Source organism: Balearica regulorum, chromosome 20, assembly GCF_011004875.1.
Source record: "Balearica regulorum gibbericeps isolate bBalReg1 chromosome 20, bBalReg1.pri, whole genome shotgun sequence".
Lineage (NCBI taxonomy): Eukaryota > Metazoa > Chordata > Aves > Gruiformes > Gruidae > Balearica > Balearica regulorum.
Genome location: NC_046203.1, coordinates 5,898,673 through 5,917,831, shown reverse-complemented (window position 1 = coordinate 5,917,831; position 19,159 = coordinate 5,898,673). Strand labels below are relative to the sequence as shown.

At 46.1% G+C, this 19,159-nt stretch overlaps 2 protein-coding genes across 2 annotated transcripts in view; both read left to right on the top strand.

The window, feature by feature from the left end:
* Positions 1-225: 225 nt before the first annotated feature.
* On the top strand, positions 226-4,825 carry EXOSC2 (exosome component 2). The gene is made up of 9 exons (XM_075772207.1): positions 226-420; positions 507-608; positions 722-767; positions 1,021-1,110; positions 1,457-1,522; positions 1,683-1,751; positions 2,612-2,788; positions 2,971-3,099; positions 4,004-4,825. Exons 1-9 carry the CDS (start codon positions 293-295, stop codon positions 4,082-4,084), a joined length of 888 nt encoding a protein of 295 aa, XP_075628322.1. The 5' UTR covers positions 226-292; the 3' UTR covers positions 4,085-4,825.
* Positions 4,826-10,818: 5,993 nt separating this feature from the next.
* Positions 10,819-19,159, top strand: part of ABL1 (ABL proto-oncogene 1, non-receptor tyrosine kinase) — an 84,280-nt gene continuing 75,939 nt past the window's right edge. The window contains exon 1 of the mRNA XM_075772357.1: positions 10,819-12,167. Coding sequence (XP_075628472.1) covers positions 12,032-12,167 — 136 coding nt within the window. The 5' untranslated portion in view covers positions 10,819-12,031. The remainder of the gene's footprint in view (positions 12,168-19,159) is intronic.

Below are 19,159 nucleotides of genomic sequence, written 5' to 3'. Positions count from 1 at the left end.
GCTGCCTCCCCCCACTCAGCCCCGCGGCCCGCCCGGCTGGGCTGAGGCGCCTTGCCCGCACTAAACATGGCCCCTCTCTCCCTTGGGACCCCAAAGCGGTGAAGCCCACGATTTCCCCTTTCCTGCCAGGAACCAAAATGGCCGCCCAGTAGCCTCACCGCCTTCCCGTTGCCGCTGCCCTCACTCAAGATGGCGGTGCCCGCGCTTCAGGTGCGTTCTCGCCAGCAGCCAATATGGCGGGCGGAAGACGCGCTTGGACGGCGTCGTGGGCGCTGCGCCGCCCGTACTCAAGATGGCTGCGATCACCATGCGGCTGCCGGTGGCCCGCAAGGCGGTGGGACCGAGCGCGTCGTCCCGGGGCGGCGAGAAGCACCTGGTGGCACCGGGGGACACGATCACCACAGACACGGGCTACATGAGGTGGGGGCAGCGGCGGAGGGCAGGCGGTGGCGGCGGCGCGGGCCGGCAGGTTTCGGTCTCTCCTCAGGCGGCCGCTCTCCCCGCAGGGGCCACGGCACTTACGTGGACGAGGAGAAACTCATCGCCTCGGTGGCCGGCACCGTGGAGAGGGTGAACAAGCTGGTGTGCGTCAAAGCGCTGAAAACCAGGTGAGCGCGGCCGCCTCCTCCGTGCAGGGAGCGTGAGGCCGTCTGTGGTGCGGGCCGGGCCCTTCCCCGGGAGGCTGAGGCGTGTGACCGGCTGCTCTCTGTCCCGCTCCCAGGTACAACGGTGAAGTCGGCGATATCGTGGTCGGGAGGATCACGGAGGTAAAGCTCGGGTTTCCTGATGCGCCGTGGAAAAGGAGGGCGGCCCGCCGGCCCGGCTGGCGTGGCTCCGTCCCGAAGAGCCCGTCGGTGTCCCTCGGTGTCCCTGCACGGAGGCACAGTGAGCGCGGGGCTTCAACACGACGGGGCTGGGACTAGTGCGCAGAGCCGTCACCTCCTGGACCTCCCGCTCCGCTAAAAAGCTTATGTTCACTTTTTGAGCGCATATCAACTGATGATTTATTTTCTTTTCCAGGTTCAGCAGAAGCGATGGAAAGTGGAAACCAATTCCAGGCTAGATTCAGTCTTGTTGCTGTCATCTATGAATTTACCTGGTGGGGAACTGGTGAGTGTAGTTCACGCAGAGCGGTGCCAGAGCCCTGTCTTTTGCTTCCACAGCAGAAGCTGAGGCACTGGGAAGCTCTGGAGCGCTTCCCATGGTCAGCACAAGGGTAGTGGTGGGTTTTGTGGGTGGGCCTATAGCATTCTGATGTTTTTTACTCTCAGTGTTATTTGGACGTAAATGTATCAGTGATCTAAAGATTTGCCAATCTGCCTAATTTCCTTTTGGTGACCAGATTGTATTTTTCACGGCATCCTAAGGTCCCCCCACAATGTAGGTATGAGCTGATGTTTGCTGATGTTTTCTTATGCTGAGCTACACGTAACTTTTCTTGCATTGTGCATTTCAGAGAAGGAGATCAGCAGAAGATGAGCTTGCAATGAGGGACTACCTGCAGGAAGGCGACCTCATCAGTGTATCCTTCTACTGCTTGCACTCTGAAGAGCCACGGGGCATGGGGACAACAGCCAGACCTCGGCTAGCCTGGCTGGTCATGAGAGCTCTGCCGGGGGCAGCCAGCGGCTGTTGGCTCTGGGCAGCATTAGGGACCTTGTTTCCTTAAGTGGCGCTGACAGGCAGAGGTCCAGTCTGTGTTTTCTGATGGGGCTGTATCACTGCACACCCGGAGTCTGAAATACGGGAAGGTGAGTTGTTCAGAAACACTTGGTCTTGGTCTAATTCTGCTCCGGTTGAATTGTATTAGGTCTTTTGGAGGGATTTTAAATGAAAAATAGCCCTGGAGTAGAGCAGGATGTTGTTCTAACCCATTCCTGCAAGTTAGGAAGAATCTTAACTCCTATGTGGGAGCACCGAGCAGAGTTTCCGCAAAGCAGAGGGAGTGCTCTTGAGTTGCCCTTTGAGCTGCTGCTCTCCCTGTCCACAATTACAGCCTGGGAGTCCTGTTTCCCCCACTAGCTGCTTGCAAATTAAACCCTGGGGAGAAGAATCTTCTGACTCAAATTTCATCGCTCCTCTTCTGCAGGCCGTTGCCCCTCTGACTTGTTTCTCTCTCCAGGGCTCTATTTTAGGCTTTACGCAGTTGGCATTTATCTCTGGTTTTGTGCATTGAAATAAGCCAAGGGGCCATTGGAGCGTAGGCTGCAGTTTGGGATTACCAGACCAAGGGTATTAGCACTTAAAAGATGAAAGCGAAGTGTGCTTATTGCACGAAGGGTGAAGGATAGCGACTGGATTAAGAGAGAAAGTGTTCTGCTAAATTGGGCTTCTCATTTTTCTGCAGGGATGGTTGCTGTGTAGTTACGATCAAGATATGATTAACATTTGTGCTAAGCACTTAGACTATTCTTCATCTTCAAAGGACTGCACAGGCATTAGCTAATCCTCCCAGCGTTCCCAGAGGCAGGCAGGTTTTATATTCACTGTTTCACGGGAAAAGGTGTTAAAATTGACTGGTTCCTAGAGCAGGAGTGGAGTGCATGTCAGTGACTTGATGCTATTTATGGTGGCTTGTGTCTCATGTTGAGTCTCGTGGTCTCCTCTTCAGCTTGGTCAGGGTGTGCTTGTTCAGGTCTCGCCCTCCCTTGTGAAACGCCAGAAGACTCACTTCCATGACTTGCCCTGTGGTGCATCTGTGATCCTCGGCAACAACGGTTTCATCTGGATCTATCCAACTCCAGAGCAGAAACATGAAGAGGCAGGGGGCTTTACCACCAACCTGGAGGTGAGGGTTCAGGGAAGATGAACCTTCTCCTGCCAATGGTTTTGTTAATCTGACATGGTCAGAGGCACGTGAATAACCTGAGACTTTAAAGATTTCGTATTAGGTTCATGGCAAAGCTTTTTTACAGTAGGCTTGCGTTATTTCCCTGTGTATTAATTTCTTTTTCCTCTGTCCTTCCTCAGCCGGTTCCCTTGTCTGAGCGGGAGGTGATCTCACGGCTCAGAAACTGCATTGTGGCTCTGGTTACTCAGAAGTTGATGCTCTTTGACACCAGCATCCTGTATTGCTATGAAGCATCCCTTCCTCATCAGGTACATAAACCAGTGCTGTTTACTGTATTCCACACTGTGGGGTGGGAATGGAAAGGCCGCTTCAGTTGCTGTTGAGGCCAGTAAGTTAGGTGGCAGCGCTTCCTTTCCGCTTTCCAAAGCGTCCTGTAGTAAGTGACGATAGGAACTTCTCCCCTTTGGCATAACGTAAATTGCCTTGCACGTTTTCAGGGATAGTTTGATGGGTTCTGCCTCTGGCAAAGTCCAACTATTCCTATAGAGAAATAGTTCTGGTTTTTTGATAGAGGTGTATCCCTTGCTGGGATTATGGACCCTCTGTGATCCTTGTGAAAACAGTATTGAATTTGGGATTGTGTGAGGGTACAGCGCACTTTGAGAACAAATGAAAAAGCAAGCGTTGTGTATTGTACAGAGACTGGTCTTCTGTTTGTATCCACATCCTGCACTGCTGGAAGGTTCCCTCAGTTTGACCTCTTGCTGTACAGCTTTTCTATGTGATTTCAGCCAGCACAATCACTGGCAATTCTCTTCTCATAAATGGATAAGATCTGAATTGTCTTCTGCTTTCGTTCATACTGGCAGCCTACTCGGCTAGATGCAATGTTCTTTTGAACTATACTTCTGTTTAAGTCATCTCTCCCCTTCCTAAAAACTGGTGTGTTTTTATCTCTTTTTATCTCTCTTCAGGAGAGATTAGGAGTTGTCAGTAGCATCTCCTTTGATTTCTTATGGTCTCTGTAAGAATTGCTAACTGGCAAAGTTGACTTTGCCTTGGACCCTCTGCCATGATAGTTTTGTTTGACCACAACCCTCTAAACTCACTTGTTGCTCATTGCTGTGTGTCAGGGACCCTTGTCCCCACGGAGTGTGCAATAGTAGTAGTTGCTTTTTGGTGTCAATGGTACTCTTCTTCTTTCCACTACAGATCAAGGACATTCTCAAACCGGAGGTGATGGAGGAGATCGTTCTGGAAACCCGACAGAGGTTGCTGGATCTGGAGGGATAGGACATGCGGCCAGATGCAGTCATTTGAAGTCCCAGCATGGCAGCTTTTGATTCTCAGTATTTTTTTTTCCCAGTGTTCTAGTCCCCAACATTCATTCCACACTTCAGAAACCATCAAAATTCCTCATTTTAACTCCTAGGATACCTCCTGAGCCCTTTTAGTAGAATAGTATGAAACAGTACTTAAGTACAATAGCCTTTAGTGCAGCAGCCTGAAAAATTGATGTCTGACCTTCATGAAGATGCAGGTGCAACTGGGACATGTATCATAGCACTTGTTGCTGTGTCTACTGCCCCTGGACTTTGTGCAGAATGATAGGAAGGGATATATTTTTGTGATGTTTCTCTCTTCCCCAAAGGCTTTCTAAATTGTTTTGATTTTCTTTTACTGTGACATAGATCTGCCAGTCTGTTTTCTGACTGAGAGCTCTTGGTTTTTCTCTTTAAGACTGCAGATCACAGGTACAAGTCTTTAGCGGACAGGAGTATCCACACCCTTGCTAACCGTATTTTGTGTCTGGCTGTTCATGGCTTCTATGTCTCAAGGGTATGAGATTGGATGTGGCACGATGTGGCTGTCCATGGGAGCCAGGAGCCATGGGTGAGCAGTGCCTTCTCAGTCTCTGTGCATCCTGCCTGTCCCTTTTTTACGTCTGATGTGGTGAGCTCCTCTGAGGAGGCTCCAGTATTGTTTTCTATTAAATATTTTACATTTCAATAAATTTTTTTGAAACAGATCAGTCATTCAGGAGTGTGTGCCTTAGCTTGTCTTTCTCCAGAATGAATTTGGTCTGGCTTGAGAGGTATGGTTGGCTCAAGTTTCCGTGTGCCAGGACACTCAGAATGGTCGCAATGTCCCATTATCTCCTCTTCAGCTGTTGCTTCTCATCCCATTCAAGCAGGACTTGACCTGCCTCTTCACCATATCTTCTGTGCAGAGTTCCTCTGTAAGTAGATTGCCTGGCATTGTTCACCGTGGCGCTCTCAACATTGCGTCCCTGCAGCATCCCACCGAGAGGTGAGTCGTGCAGTGGCTGTGTCTGGGGGATGGCAGGGAGCCCAGTATGACACTGGTGAAGATGCTCAGGCCAGTGGTTAGACATGGGCATGCAGAGCCAAACGTTAGCACTCTTCTGTACAGAATGGATGTCATGCTTTCCTTAGAGCATCCTCTCAGATCTTTGGTGCTATATTAGAACTATTTGTATTATACATGTATTGTGTATATATATTGGATTTGTATTGTATTAGAGCTGCTTGCACCACAGTGCAGTAGTTCTTAAAAAGGATGAAAAAGCAAAATACCTGACCTAATTGTCCCTGAATCTAATTCTAATGTTACAAATTCTCGTGCTTGCCCCAGGCAAAAGGAAAAATTCTTTGCTCAAACTTTTCCTAGGAACTAGAAACACCCTTTGTCGCTTCTCACCTAGTTCAGCCTGCTCTGCCTGCAGTCCAGAGTAAGCACTAGGTGGCAGCTTCGGATCGTGTGTGTGGTATTTGCCTTCCCCAGCAGCTCTGCCTCATTGCCCTGACAAATAGCAAAGGCTGGATGTCTGCCACCAGCGCTGCTACCTAAATACTAGAGCGTTATGGAGCTTAGGGGCTAAGGACAAGCAAGGACATGGGTAATCCATTCTGCTGCTGCACAACTCAGACTTCTGCTCGTGCTGTCTCTGTGAAATAGTACTTTACTTCTTGGGGATATCGGTGGAATGCTCCACACAAGACCTGGGAATTGTTATTTTTGAGTTTTATGAGGTTTCTCAATCACATCCTCAAGACAACTTGGGAAATTTGAAAACTAAAGCTTGATGGTGACACTTTCAGGTCTGTGCATGAGGCCAGTAGCGACATTATCCACATCTGCATGGACAGGAACAGTGCAAAAAGAGTAAATGCTTTAGCAGCCTTTGCATCTTTTAATTAGAAAAGTACCTCTTTTTTCCCTATCCAATTGCTGTAGTTTAGCAGCTCTTTATCTTATTACCATCTGGGGAGATGCAGGCATTTCTGCTGTGAGCCTTCTAGGTATAAGCAGATTGGGGATATACAAGCAATGAGATAAAGTATGTGATGTTCCCTTTTTTTAAAGTATTTTTGAAGGCTGATGGAGAGGTCTGTAGTTAATCCAGTACATCTCTCTGCATCTCTGCCACTTGAACAACTCTGTGTCGGTTAAAGGGCAAAGGAGTGAAGAGACTGTACTTCACTACCACCTAGAGAGACTTGATATCTGGAAATTCTGCTGAACTGGTACACGAATGCAAAATGCTTCTCAAGCAGCTGCTCTGCAGGCATCTAACAGGTCAGAACGGTGTTGGGGGCATTATGAGGCTCTTGAAAGTGCTGTTGGGGATGTGGTGGAAACGTGCTGAGGCAGTGCGGTTAATTTAGAGTTGGATCGTGCTCGTGGGTGCCGAGCATGAGCTGTCAGACCTGCAAGGTGAGACAGTGCCAGGTTCTTACAACACAGATCTTAGGGAAAGGGTGCTGGTGTCCCTGCAGCAGGCTGTGTGGCAGGCTGTGGGGGCTACACAGCTGTGGTGTTACATTTTTTTTTTTCTTATTCCTCTCTTTTTTTTGTTGTTGCTGTTCTTTTTTTACCTCTACATATCAGTCTCTAAAACTGTAGCCTATTTCCAGGCTTCTTATGCTAGCCCTCTCCCCATTGTGAACCTTTTTTGGTTATTTATACTCATTTATAGAGTGTACAACCTGAAAAACAATGAGCTCAAGATCTGGACTGCTTCAGCTCTGAGCTTTCTGTTTCCTCCTGCTCACTGCAGCATTCTTGATATTTTGGCCTTGGGGATGTATGAAATGGGGGAGAGTATGTGCCTCATCCAGTTCCCGTGCTCCTGAATACCTGGCACTTTTGTTTTTAAGCCTGATACCAAGAGCACCAGCTGGTAAGGTTTGGTTACGGATCTTTTCCAATGTGTGGGGCAACTGAAGGTCCCAGTATTTTCCTCCCTGGCCACGAGGGGTCATTGCCGTTCTTTGCAAATTCAGCACGGTGCCAAGCCCGGACCTAAATTCTGTCAGAAGGCATCAGCACGGGATTTGCTGACAGCTCCTGCAAACCCATCAAGCACAGCTTTGCAAGCCAGCAGGTAACAAGAGACCAGAGTGGCAAACTTGCCGGGGGAGGGAGATGCTTCCTGAGCAGTTTCAATGATTCCTAAGAAAGGTACAGGCCAGTGGCTGTTTGCTGTTGATTTGGCTGTATCCCTGTGACTTTTCACTCTCTTGACAAATGTTGAGGGCCACCAGTACTTGTCCATCTTGAAAGCAACTGGATGTGCTGCTGGGGCTCATGACTCCCATATGGAGAGGCTTCAAGTATCACTGTTCAGTCAGGACCCACAGTATGGCAAATGACTTTTTCACCATGCCCAGCAGAGATGAGTGAGGAGTCAGATGGGGTCTAGGGGAGGCTCTGGCATCTCAGGTAGGTGAGGGAGCCAGAGGCCCCTTTTTCTGTGGGCAGGTCTGCACAGGAGTATGGGCAGGCTATATAAAAAAAATGGCTTTGAAATGGGAAGTGCTGGAGATGTAAAGGAGGACTCCAGCAAAAGTAGTGTCCTCTTTAATTCTTGAAATAGTCTGTGGGATTTTGCTAGGCAACTTCTAAGTGGGAAGGGTGAAAAGGAAAAACTATGGCTTCTCTGGTTTAAGAACAAAACCATAGTTGACAGCAGGGTGGGAAAAACCTAGTAAGTGTTCATTTTTATGAGGAACTAAAATGCCCATGCAGCCATTAAAACAGCTTAGACCAATCTGATTTCTTTGGTCACCAGTGTCTGATGGTGTGGAGCCTGTTTGTAAACCAGCTGTAGCACCTGCCTGTGCTGCTTACTCCAGGGTTAATACATGGCAGACGTGCTTGAAAGTGGAGCTAGTAAATAGTTTCCTTGCTGGTGAGTGCTGCCTGCAGAAATGAGAACACAAAATCACTCATCTGTAGAAAAAAAATTTCTGTTTCTTGGTGGCAGTGTTTGATTCATTTACTAACATGAAGAATGGCAACCCCTCCCTTTACTCCCAGTAATAACCACTGTGATATTAAATTTGTGCTAATGGGTTATTAATCCAATTACCACTGCTTATTATGTTACTTCTGTATCATCCACATGCAGCTTTGCTGTTCAGTTGAGGTGAATGGTATAAATACAAAGCTTTGAGCAGACCCTAGAAGATAGTGAAACCCCACTGAGATTATAGGCAGTCTTGAAACAGTTGTCTCGGGTTCCTGAGGACTGCTAATTAATATGCGAAGGTTTATTATTTGTTAAAGAGGTTGAAGCTTTAAGATACTGTAATGGAGGAAACATCACTGCAGCTGTTGGGTGTAACAACCCACAGTTAATTGAAGGTAAACAGAAAAAGTATTGAAGTTTCTTTTATGAAATATGTGGGATGTACACAGGCCACACATAAGGCTCAATTGAAAGAAACAGTCTAGATTTTTTTTATTTTATTCTGCCTTCACACAATCTTTCTGTCTCTTCTAATAATTTTTGAACCCACTGGGCAACTTCAAGTTTGTTAACATGAGACAATTATGTTCACAAAAACTGGCAGCAGGTTAGGGGACAGAAAATACAAAGAAGGAAAAGAGGGCATATATCTTGCTATGGTATCTGGGAGTGACCAGCTGGCCCAGCTGCCTGTGTATAGCCCCAGATTAACTGCAGCACTGCTCTGGGAAATGCTTTTGGATCAACTGCTGAGTGGAAAGAGGTTGGGGACAAGCAAAGAACCCGCCCCACTTTGCTGCTTATGATTGCAAAGCATCAGAAGGAACACCTGACTATTGACCTAAATGATAAATTCACCTAGTCTGTTAAATAAAAAATAAGTATGTTCATCTGTGTAGATCTCAGGTGAGGCAGGGAGATGCGTGTATACAGCCTGTATTGTCCAGAACACAAGTCCTGCTTATTTGCAATTACCTTTGTGTATTTTGGTCAAGGTGGTCTGAGTATCATGGACCTGTGGTGGTAGTCTGGTAGGAAAGATTATCCAGGATGCTCCAGTCAGACCCAGAAGGGAATAACATTTTCAGTAAAGGATGGTTGGTATTGTTTTTTGTAACAAATTTCTCTCAAGCTGCTTGGCCTGTGTTGACAGACAGCTTTGCTTCCTCAGTTTCTTTCAATCCATGGGGGCTGAGCAGGGAGTTAGATCATAGCAGTGAGAAGCTGAGCTCCATTACCGAGATAAACTGGAGAAATTCTGCTGAGTTGGAGATGTGACCCTGGATTTGTCTCAGCATAATGTACCAGAATTTCTCTCTCCTGTGTGTAGCACAGACAGCCTCAGTATCTGAAATTTGAGTCACTGATAGAGAAATGCAGTAGAAATGGTTGGGAATCAGTCTCCTGGCTAAGAATTAGTGATGTAGGAGCAGACTGGCGCAGCAGAGGTGGAAGATCCCATCAGGCCGTATGAAGTGCTACATTTCAGATGCTATTGTTGGAAGATGAAAAATACATGTCTGCCAGGGACCTTGAATATGGCGTAGGAGACACGGAGTATGTTTGGATTTGTCACAAGGGAGGAGCCGGTATAAACAAGCCGCTCTGTGTCCAGATGGTTACCCTGAGCAGAGGCTACTGCACAAAATTGCATTTCTGTGTTCTCCCGCTGTCAAGTGGGAGCAGCCACAGACCTTTGACCAAAACACCCTGACCTCAAGCTGCTGCCTCAACCCTCTGCTATTCCCAAGGTGAACCGGAGAACATATGAGAAACTAAATATCTTCAGCATCACCGTCTGTGCTCTTTAGCCCAGGGAACACTTGTGCTGCACATCTAAGGGTACCACAGTGCAGGCTGAAGAATTTGGGGGTTCAATCTTTGTACCAAATGGTGCACAGAAGTAGATCAATAAAATACTTGTTTTATTGTCACATTTGTTGGTGTCTGTGGCTGTTTGGTATCAAGTTCTGCATATGCTCTGACAGCTTCAGTGAGGAAGTGAAGTCCATTGTGCAAGCAGGGTGACTGATCTCTGGATGTGGAAAAGCTGATGGTTGTGCTCGGAGCTGACCCTGTATGGATCTCTTCTTCCCTTTCTCTGCAAGAAATCCAGGGTCCAGAGCTGGCCAGGGGCCTCGAGACCCATGTGCAGGGGGGTCTCTAGCTGGCCTGTGGGCCAGTGAGCTCTGTCAGATCTAGGGGAAAACCACTTGGGTGGCCTTTGTAAAGGGGTAAGGGATTTGACATGAGCTTTCTGTGTCCTGATGTTACACTAGCAAATCCGCCTCTTCCACCTGTTATTTCCACTGTCTTCCTCTTCATCCCACTCCCCTCATGGCTTGCCCTCAATTTCCCTCATCTTCCCTTCAGACCCCTTCATGGCACTCATGGCTTCACCCTGGAGACGCCTTTGTGTTCCTCAGCCCCCTGTTCCCTCACACACACACGCACACACCCCCTTCCCCTCTCCTTCACCCCCCATTCTCCTCACGGTCCCCCCAACTCGTGCTCGGTCCCCCATCTCCTCAGGGGCTTCCCCCTCGGAACCCCCTCACGGACCCCATCGCCTCGGCTCCCCACCCCATTTCCCCCGGGGCGCCCCTTCCCCGCCCAGCAGGTTCCCGTCATGGCGGCGGGCGCGGCGCCCGGCCAGGAGCGGGCAGCGGCCGGCCCGGGCGGGAGGCGGGGGCGGTGGAGGAGGAGGGGCCGGAAGGGGATGTGACCGCCCGCCCCGCCGGCCGGGGACGGGGCTGCGCCGCGCCGGGGGTTCCGGGATCTCCCTCGCCGCCTGCAGCCGCCCCCCGCCAGTCTCGCTCCGCACCGCGGGTGCCCCCGGCGGCAGCCCCTGGGGTACCCACCACCCGCCCTGCGGCACTTCGTCTCCCTCCTACTGCCAGGCCTGGCGGGCCCCCCCTGGGGCGTGCGGCCGCCCGGCCTCGCCGCCCCCCGCCCGGCCCCCTCCGCGCGTCCCGCCGCGGCCGGGCCGACCTCGACCCTGCTCCCGCTGCCCGCCCGGGCCTTGCCCGCCGCCGGCCTCCCCCGCGGGGATGCAGCCGGCCCGGTCACCCCCGCTTGACCTCTTCTGGCTGCTGTGCAGGAACCGGCCTCCTGGAGCGCGTCCCCGGCCTCGTACCCCGGCACCCGGCTCCGTCTGAGGCGGGCAGCAGGCCGGGAGGGCGGCCACCTGCGCCGGCCCGGCGGCCCCAGCGTTGCTTCGACGCCACCATGGCCCCCCAGGCCGCGCTGGCCCGCTTCACCTCCACTGGTGTGCGGGAGAGGTAGTGGCCGTGCGGGTGACCTGAGGCTTGCGATGGAAGAAGGCGAGGCGTTGTGAGGCTGGACCGCAGCAGCCCCCCGTCTCGTTCCCTCGCCCCAAGGAGCGTGTGGAGCCTGCCAGGCCGAGGGGTGCCTCTGCTTCGCCTTGCGAGCTGACATGGTTTCAGCGTACTTGATCCTGCTAGACTTCATCGATACTTGAAGCCAAATACGTGGCTCTTTGGCCTTTGCTAACTCAATGCTATGCAAAAGAAAAGGAGAAAAAAAAAAAAGAAACCTTGACACTGGTTGTGGTGGGAATGGCTGTTTCCTGCCCTGGGTGAGCCTACATGTGGTTTCTTGCTTGTGAGATGAACTAATTCTCCTTTACCTGGTAGAAGAAGCACTACATATGGCAACCTGAAACTTTGGTAACGCTTGGTCATTGCTAAGCAGTTGGAACTTTTACTCATTTTTTTTTTGCATAAAGTCACCTAAGGAGCCTTGTTGCCGTCTTCAAAGGCATTGGAGGAATCTGCGCTTGTCTTAATTCTTCGCCTGAAGCGACTTTATCACGCCGCGAGTGCAACCAACGCACCCACCTAAAATACGTTCTCCTTCAAAGCTCCTTCCCAACCTGGAAGATCAGGGATCACAGAATTCTTCAAAATCTTCTTGTCCTGGGAAAGGCTGCCCATAGTTGCTTTATGGGGCAGCAGCCTGGAAAAGTTCTTGGGGACCAAAGGAGGCCAAGTCTGCCTGCCCTGCACTTTATCAAAGGAGCAGGGAAGAAGGAGTCATCGAGGCATGGGGGCCCACACTGTAACGTCTTCGTTGAACATGGTAAGAGGTTTCTATTGATATTTCTTTTGGTTTAATTTTGATTTGCTGAGCTAGATGCAATAGGGATTTATCCAAGAGCACAGTGCAGATGCAGAGGTATTGTACTTTATGGAACTCTTTTGTTTTCTCTCCCTTGCTTCTTAATGCAAATCTTCTGTGATTGTTTATTAAGAAAATAACTTGGACTGGATTGCTTGAAACCTGGGGAGAGGTTATTGTACAGCTAAATGCAAAGTACAAGGAAGTAACTTTTTAACTTTGAACAAGTTTCTGATTTCTGCCTTAGGTATGTTCTTGTTTACAGTCTGGGAAAGTGTTTCATCCTTTTCGACTTGTGTGTGCTGTGGGTATAGATCAACCACAGCTGATGGTGATGCTATGGTCAGCGACAAGCATTCTTTAATTATCCCCTACTTGGGGAGGGGTGGAAAGACTTCTTTGGGAAAGTTTGTGGATACTGCTGTTGTGAAAATTGGTTGGAATAAAACAGTTTCTTGTTAATTTGCGTAGTGCATTTACAGCACTTTTGGTTCATGGTTTCTTGTAGCTGGTTAATGCTTCATCTCGTGCTGTGATGGATTTAAGTGCTAGAGACTAAAAGTGGCCAAGTAAGGGGTACAGCAGCCCTGTCACTTGCTGGTCTTCTGCAAATTAGGAGGGGACTGAGAATCTCAGGAAAGAAGCCAGATGAAAAGCTTAGTGGGACTCAGAAGTAGGTTTAGTGACTGTATCAAATGTTGCTTTTTTTTCTTAAAAAAAAAAAAAAAAAATGACCAAAGAAATTGTAACCTGAAGGCATGTCTACAAAAGTAAGACACAGAAATGCATTGTTTTGCTGGAACCTTTTGGAATAATCCTTGATTTTGCACAATGCTTTTTTAATTCAAATATTCTTTGAGAAGGCATGCTACTGTCTGCTATCTTCGGCTGGAGAATGGGATTTTGACAAAGCTTCTTCAACAATTTTGTCCTTTCAAGGAAGTTTATCTGTGAACAAAACAAAACTAAATTTTGTGTAACTGAAAATTGCAATATTTGCTGTGTCTGAGAACACAGTCTAGCTAGTGGAAAAGTTTTGATTCAGTTTTGTTTTAGCTGGGCTTTGCTTTCAAACTTTCTCTCATTCTGTGTTTCTAGAAGGGCCCAAGAAATCCTGTGCAGTGTTCAGCAAAGACACAGACAGAGATCCCATGTAGGTACTACTGTGCTGAAATACTGTTTTGAGTTACATCAATGTTATTTCTTTTAGTTTCTCATATAGTGTTTGTGCACTGAGGAAACTGAAGGTAATGAAGGGAAGGTTAGAGAATGTAAGGACTAACTTGGCCCTCTGATGATAAACTCACTGCTGGATTTTTCCAAGCCATACTTTCAATCCTGTGATAAACCTGCTCCTCCACCCCATTTGGTTGCTGCTTTTACTACTTCGGACAGAGTGTCAAGGTCAGATGGGATACAGCAAGTGTGCTAACTGCAAGCAGTACAATATTGTAACTACCTTTGGTGTGTTGATGTAGCAAAAGAGCCAGAAACACTCCTTTTTGATCATCTAACAGGAATAGGCAGATGGTAACTTCTTGCTGGTGTGACCTGAGGTCGGAAGATCCTAGCACATTTGCAAAGAAAATAGCATCTATAATGTCCATATACCATATGTCCACAAGAGACCTCAGTGTCTTGATTTAGAAGAGAATAAACTTGAAAGGGGACATCAAGGCCAGGACATCTGTTAAGAGAACTGCAAAAGATCAGCCTCGCTTATCCACATAAGGAAAAGTTTCTTCCTTTGAGTGTATGAAATCGTTCTTCGAAGTACAGGCAGTAGAAGGCTGTACCACCGTTGTTTGTTGTTCTGCTCTGTTTTGAGTTTGGACTGCTCCTATCCTGAAAAATACTATCTTAAAATATCTGGAAAAATACAGGGAACAAAGTTCATTTTAGAAAGTTCTTAATTTCCCTCTCTTTTTAAATTGTCAGACTGTATATTTCTAAGACAAATCATTACACTTTATAATTAATGGACAGAATAGTATTTGGTGTTTTCAGTCCCATTCAGATATGATGCCATAGGCTGTAGTTCATAAAACTAGATTGGTGTTTTTTCAGGGCTTAAATTTTTGCATCTTTGTCTTTCAGTACTTTCATTACACAGTTTCTTCTAAAAGCCAACACTGTATCTGGTTTCTCTGTCATGCTGTGGGAACTAGTTTGTCCCAGGAAAATCATGTTTCTTGCTTTTCATAACTAAGAAATGCTTAAGGAGAAATTTCAGGGTGGGCTGCTTAAAGCAAACCCCTAGAGGTGGTTGAACTCTTAAAGGTAGTTGTTTGAAGTTCTTTTATATTAAAACCCAGGATAAAACAAAAAAATGCAGAGCTGGTAGCAGCATGGCTCTCCTGTTACAGTTGTGTTTTTGTAAAGCTGTTTCATGACCCTGTTTCAGTGGGACCACTACCTGCTAAGTTCAATGGAGGCTCATTCAGCAGACAGTGATTTTCAGAGCGCTGATGATCTTAATTGCTTCAGCGGTATTGAATCTTAGCTGAAAGGGTTAGTGAATATTATTAGATACTAACAGTGTAAAGCAAAATAACTTTCAGGGAATAATTCCTTTTCTCAGTCGTTGCACTCTCCGTAGCACTCAAAGCAGTGAATCGAGAGGCTTCTGAAAAGCAAGGAGGCAACCGGCCAGAAATCAGCTCTGCTGGTGGTCAAATGTTCTGTGAGAATAATGCAGAAAGGCTCTAAATTTTGTCATGAGTTGACAATTGAGGAGTGCATTAAGGGGGGAAAAAATAATCTATGGGCAAGTTTTGGATTTCTTTCTTTGTCTTGCTGCTTTCCCCACTAAGGGTGTTTTATAAGCTGGAGTTCATGCTAGCGTAGTTACCTTGGGCAGCAGAATAGCCCTTGACAGGATTTTACGCGTTTCATCTTGATGCAGATTACTCCATCTCTTAGATTATTTGCAAGCTTGAAATTGAGAGAAAGTACAGAGGCAGCGTTTGCCTTCCACTGTGCTTTTCTCGGCTGAGAAATGAGTCTATAGTCACTGTTCTTTGGGAACATCCAACTGAGAGAGAAGCCATAGTCAGTAGACAGTTAATAGGAAAGACTTTGTAAATGCAGACTGAAGTTTGCACACTGGCGTATCTTGTACCTTTCCAGAATAGTAACGACAGCAAAACTCACACTTCTGAAAAGAAGGAAACAAAGTGTTAAAGTGTATTTCCCTCAGGGCTCAACTCTGATCCTGGAGTTGGCAGTAGTCATCTGGAGTGATCAGCAACCACCACACCTTCCCTAACTGTCTTGGATAGGTGTTGCTGTGCTGAATGATGAGGAGATCCCCTTGAAGCATCTTAGTAGAACAGTATCTCCAAGCAAAAGCAGCACCTGAAGGCTTAAAAAATGAATTCTAATCATTAGACCTGTGATGCTGAGGTGAAGGAAGAGATACTAGGATAACTGTTTAGCGAGGTGGTGGATTTGGTCCACAGCTTTGAATTCCAGTTACTGCACAACTGACTGTTGTAGTGCTGCTTGGTCAGCAGCAGGACAGTGTTCTGAGGGGTGAAACCCTGAGTGGTGTCTTTGCTTGTGCGAGCCCGAAATGTTGGGTTTTATATGTACTCTTCGCTGCGTAGGTTGTGATAGTGACTGGGAGCGGGCATCATCTTTCCATGGATGTGTTGGTGGCAGCTTGAGTGTGATTTCTTTTTTCTATTTAACAATGGGAAATTATGGTAAATAATAGCTTGAAATATAGGTCTTTCAAATGATGCTACAGCTTTGATGTACATCTTTGCTGTCATTGGTGCCAGTTGTGCTGTGGCAGTCAGAGAAATAATTGATTTGGGGAGAAGAAGAAACTTTCTGAAGAGGTTTTGAGTATGAGGCTTTCTTATATGCTGCTTCTTGTTACATATAATGGATAACTGATAGATATCAACCTGGTCTTATAATACATTGTTTGTGTTATCATAGTTATATAAACTTTGAGACATTCTGCAAGGTAATATAAATATGGCCAACTGTAAAATTGGTAGAAAGAGAAGGAACTTTCATTTTTAATCCGTATTATACCTTTACGCTACCGGGAAGTGATAGTTGTTCAGCTTTGAGTTTTATTTTAAGTATCTTTAGAACGTAGTTCGTAAAGCACTTACACGAGAATGTTCTTTTTGTATTCTCTCGTAGTGATAAAATGTGGTCTTTCTGATAGTTTCTCTTCCAGCAGATAAGTGATAGGGAAGCTGAAACGAGCTGTCTACCTTACTGTAAAGAGATGAACTCCAGGAACTGGATCCATTTTTCATATACCTTTAGTGCTGAATATAGCTGGAGTCAGCCTACTTACAGCCTCTTTCATACTGCATCTGAACTTTTCTTCTTACAAGGGTGCTGAAAGTTTTAGTGCTTTAATTAGGAAGTAGTTGTACAAAATAGATCCATAGCATAAGCTTGCCAAAGCTGTCAGTTGGAGATATAACCTATGAAATTAGCTATTAGAAGAAAAAAACAAAAAAACAAAACCACAAATAAAAGTATCTTTGCCTGTATTGTTAATTAAACATTGATTTTTAAGTGTCTTTAGGTTTAATAATCTAACTTATTTATGTTGTTAAATTTCATGTTTCAACTGTTTGAATTGTGAAAATGAGTAAATTACTTTGTAATTGATTGCTCCCTCAGGACTTAGTGACTGACCAGCATATATGGGTATATACAACAACATATACTGTTACAATTATATTGGTGTTTATTATTTTTATGAATTATTGATCATTTTCATGCTACATAGGAAAATACATAATTCCAAGAGGTATTATTTATTGTTTTGTTGTAAAAGGTTACTAATAACTGTATGGCTTCAGGATATACTTTTGTCAGCAGGGTGCTCCAGAGCAGGCTGTGATCAAGCAATAATATATGACTTTGTACTCCTTATCCATTATCCTATAGATGAGCTCAATATATCTTTATATGCAATACACATTTATTAGATAGTCAATTGCCCATACATGGAAATGATTTAAATGAGAGTCCTTCCATACTAGAACTCTGTTTCTTTAAAGCCATGTAGTTACAAACCCTACATTTATCTCTTTCCATTGTTCCTTAGGGCATTTTAATACTCTGTCTCTGCCTCACCAACTGTAAAACCTGAGACTTGAAAGAAACTGCTTTACTACTCCCGATTGCGTTTTAGAGCATTCACTTGAAATTGTATCGTTAGCATCAGTCTAATAGGAGTCCATTATTTAGAGCCTGCCTTCAATATCTCAGGTCTGCGTTCTAAACTGACAAAACTTTCTTCATTGTTAGGTTGGAGATTTGGCAGCTCCCAAACTTTAATTTCCATCTCTATTAGGAGAGACTTATCCCCAACTTTTGAGATCATTGCTTATGTATCCAACTTCGATATTCTTCAGTATTGGTCTGGTTAATGCTGACATCTGTTCCACACCAAATGCAGATTTGTTTACTGCCTCTGACTATATCCCTTTTCATCATACAAAGCTCTTGCTATATTTTTTTTCCTGCTCCAGTTATCAAATACCAGTAGATTTTGCTAAGAAGCTCCTCCACAAAACTTGATCTAGGGTTGGAATTTGTTAGGAAAGAGACCTAAAACTTGCTAAGCTGCTTTTCCACATGCTGAGGTGGAAGATGATGGTGGGGAAAAGGCTAATCCTTTTCCTGGGCAAAAGCTGTTCTGTTTTGTGCACTGACTAATCTTTGGTAACTTGCCACGTTTTAGCAGTTCATCTCCTTCACGACAATTAGGTAGTGGTTGCTCATATGCCAGACTTTCATTCATAGATTGTGGTGGTTCTGCATTCTCATTTACAAATTTTAATAGGATGGCTATGTGAGCAGATCAGGACAGGGAGGCAAGAGAAAGCTGCAGGGTATTAGAATAGAAAGCTTGTAATGCTTGTAAGTGATCATCCCATTCAGTGCACTTCGACATTTACCAACAAACTCACAGTATTTTAAATTGAAGAGTTTAAATCTTAAGCTTGAAAGTGAGGAGCTGGTAGAACCCCATTGCTGAGAGCTGGGAACGCTGAGTTTCATCTGTGGTGCTCTGTGCACTGGGATCTGTGGCACATGGCAAACCATGAGGGCACAGAAAGGTGACAGTGGCCTTGGAAAGTCTTGTCCTGTTGATTATCGTTTAAGGGTGAGGATGCTGTTGTGTTGTGTCTTGGAACAATATGTTTGTGTTTCCAGCTGTGCTTATAGGAACAGACAAGAAATAAATGGGTGAGTATTGTCAGTCCTGGGCAGTTGTGCTGTGTTTACTCATGTGGATGTGACTGTAACCAGTGTCTTGGCAAGGTGTCAGATACGGAATGCTGTTAACTGACACCAGGCAGTCTGGGTGCATGGCCGCATTGATTAGTCCAGCTCTTAACATCCACCTGATACCAGTGGTGTGCTCAGTAAAGGTACATAGTGCACTGCCTTAAGCCTCGGTCCCTGCTTGGCGTATTTTAGCATCCCCAGATTTCCCAGAACATTACTGCAGCTCCATCCATGTACTCAATCCACGCTGTAAGGTTTAAAACGTGTATTGCCATGGTACTGTGTGGGAGTGAATGTTCAGTATGTTATAGGTGTCGTCTCTTTCAGCTATATAAAATGCTCTGATTGATGTACATTCATGCAGACTGAAGGAAGCGTTTAAAACACTACTGTCCTTCTGGAGTTATTGTTGCAGATGGATGTTGCTTTCCTTTTTTTTTTTTTTTTTTTCCCCCCAAGGGGAGGGGGCTGCCTTCTATCTGGGGTGTCTGTTGATAGCCGTATAAAGAGCGCTAGTGTCTTCACCCAGCAGTCTTTTGTCATTTCAGACCTACTGTGCCATTCTTGCGAGAAGTAGTAAGTGTCCTTATAAAAAGGTCTGTTGTGAATCCCAGAAGTCCATTACTGTAGCAACATGCAGAGCAGTTTCAGTAGAAGTGAGAGGGACTCTTGTTGCT

Excerpts from the sequence above, each read along its gene's own strand:
- EXOSC2 (XM_075772207.1), top strand. The coding sequence starts at position 293 with ATGGCTGCGATCACCATGCGGCTGCCGGTGGCCCGCAAGGCGGTGGGA. Across the intron at positions 768-1,020 it reads TGGTCGGGAGGATCACGGAG|GTTCAGCAGAAGCGATGGAA; the intron begins GTAAAGCTCGGG and ends TTTCTTTTCCAG. Across the intron at positions 2,789-2,970 it reads GCTTTACCACCAACCTGGAG|CCGGTTCCCTTGTCTGAGCG; the intron begins GTGAGGGTTCAG and ends GTCCTTCCTCAG.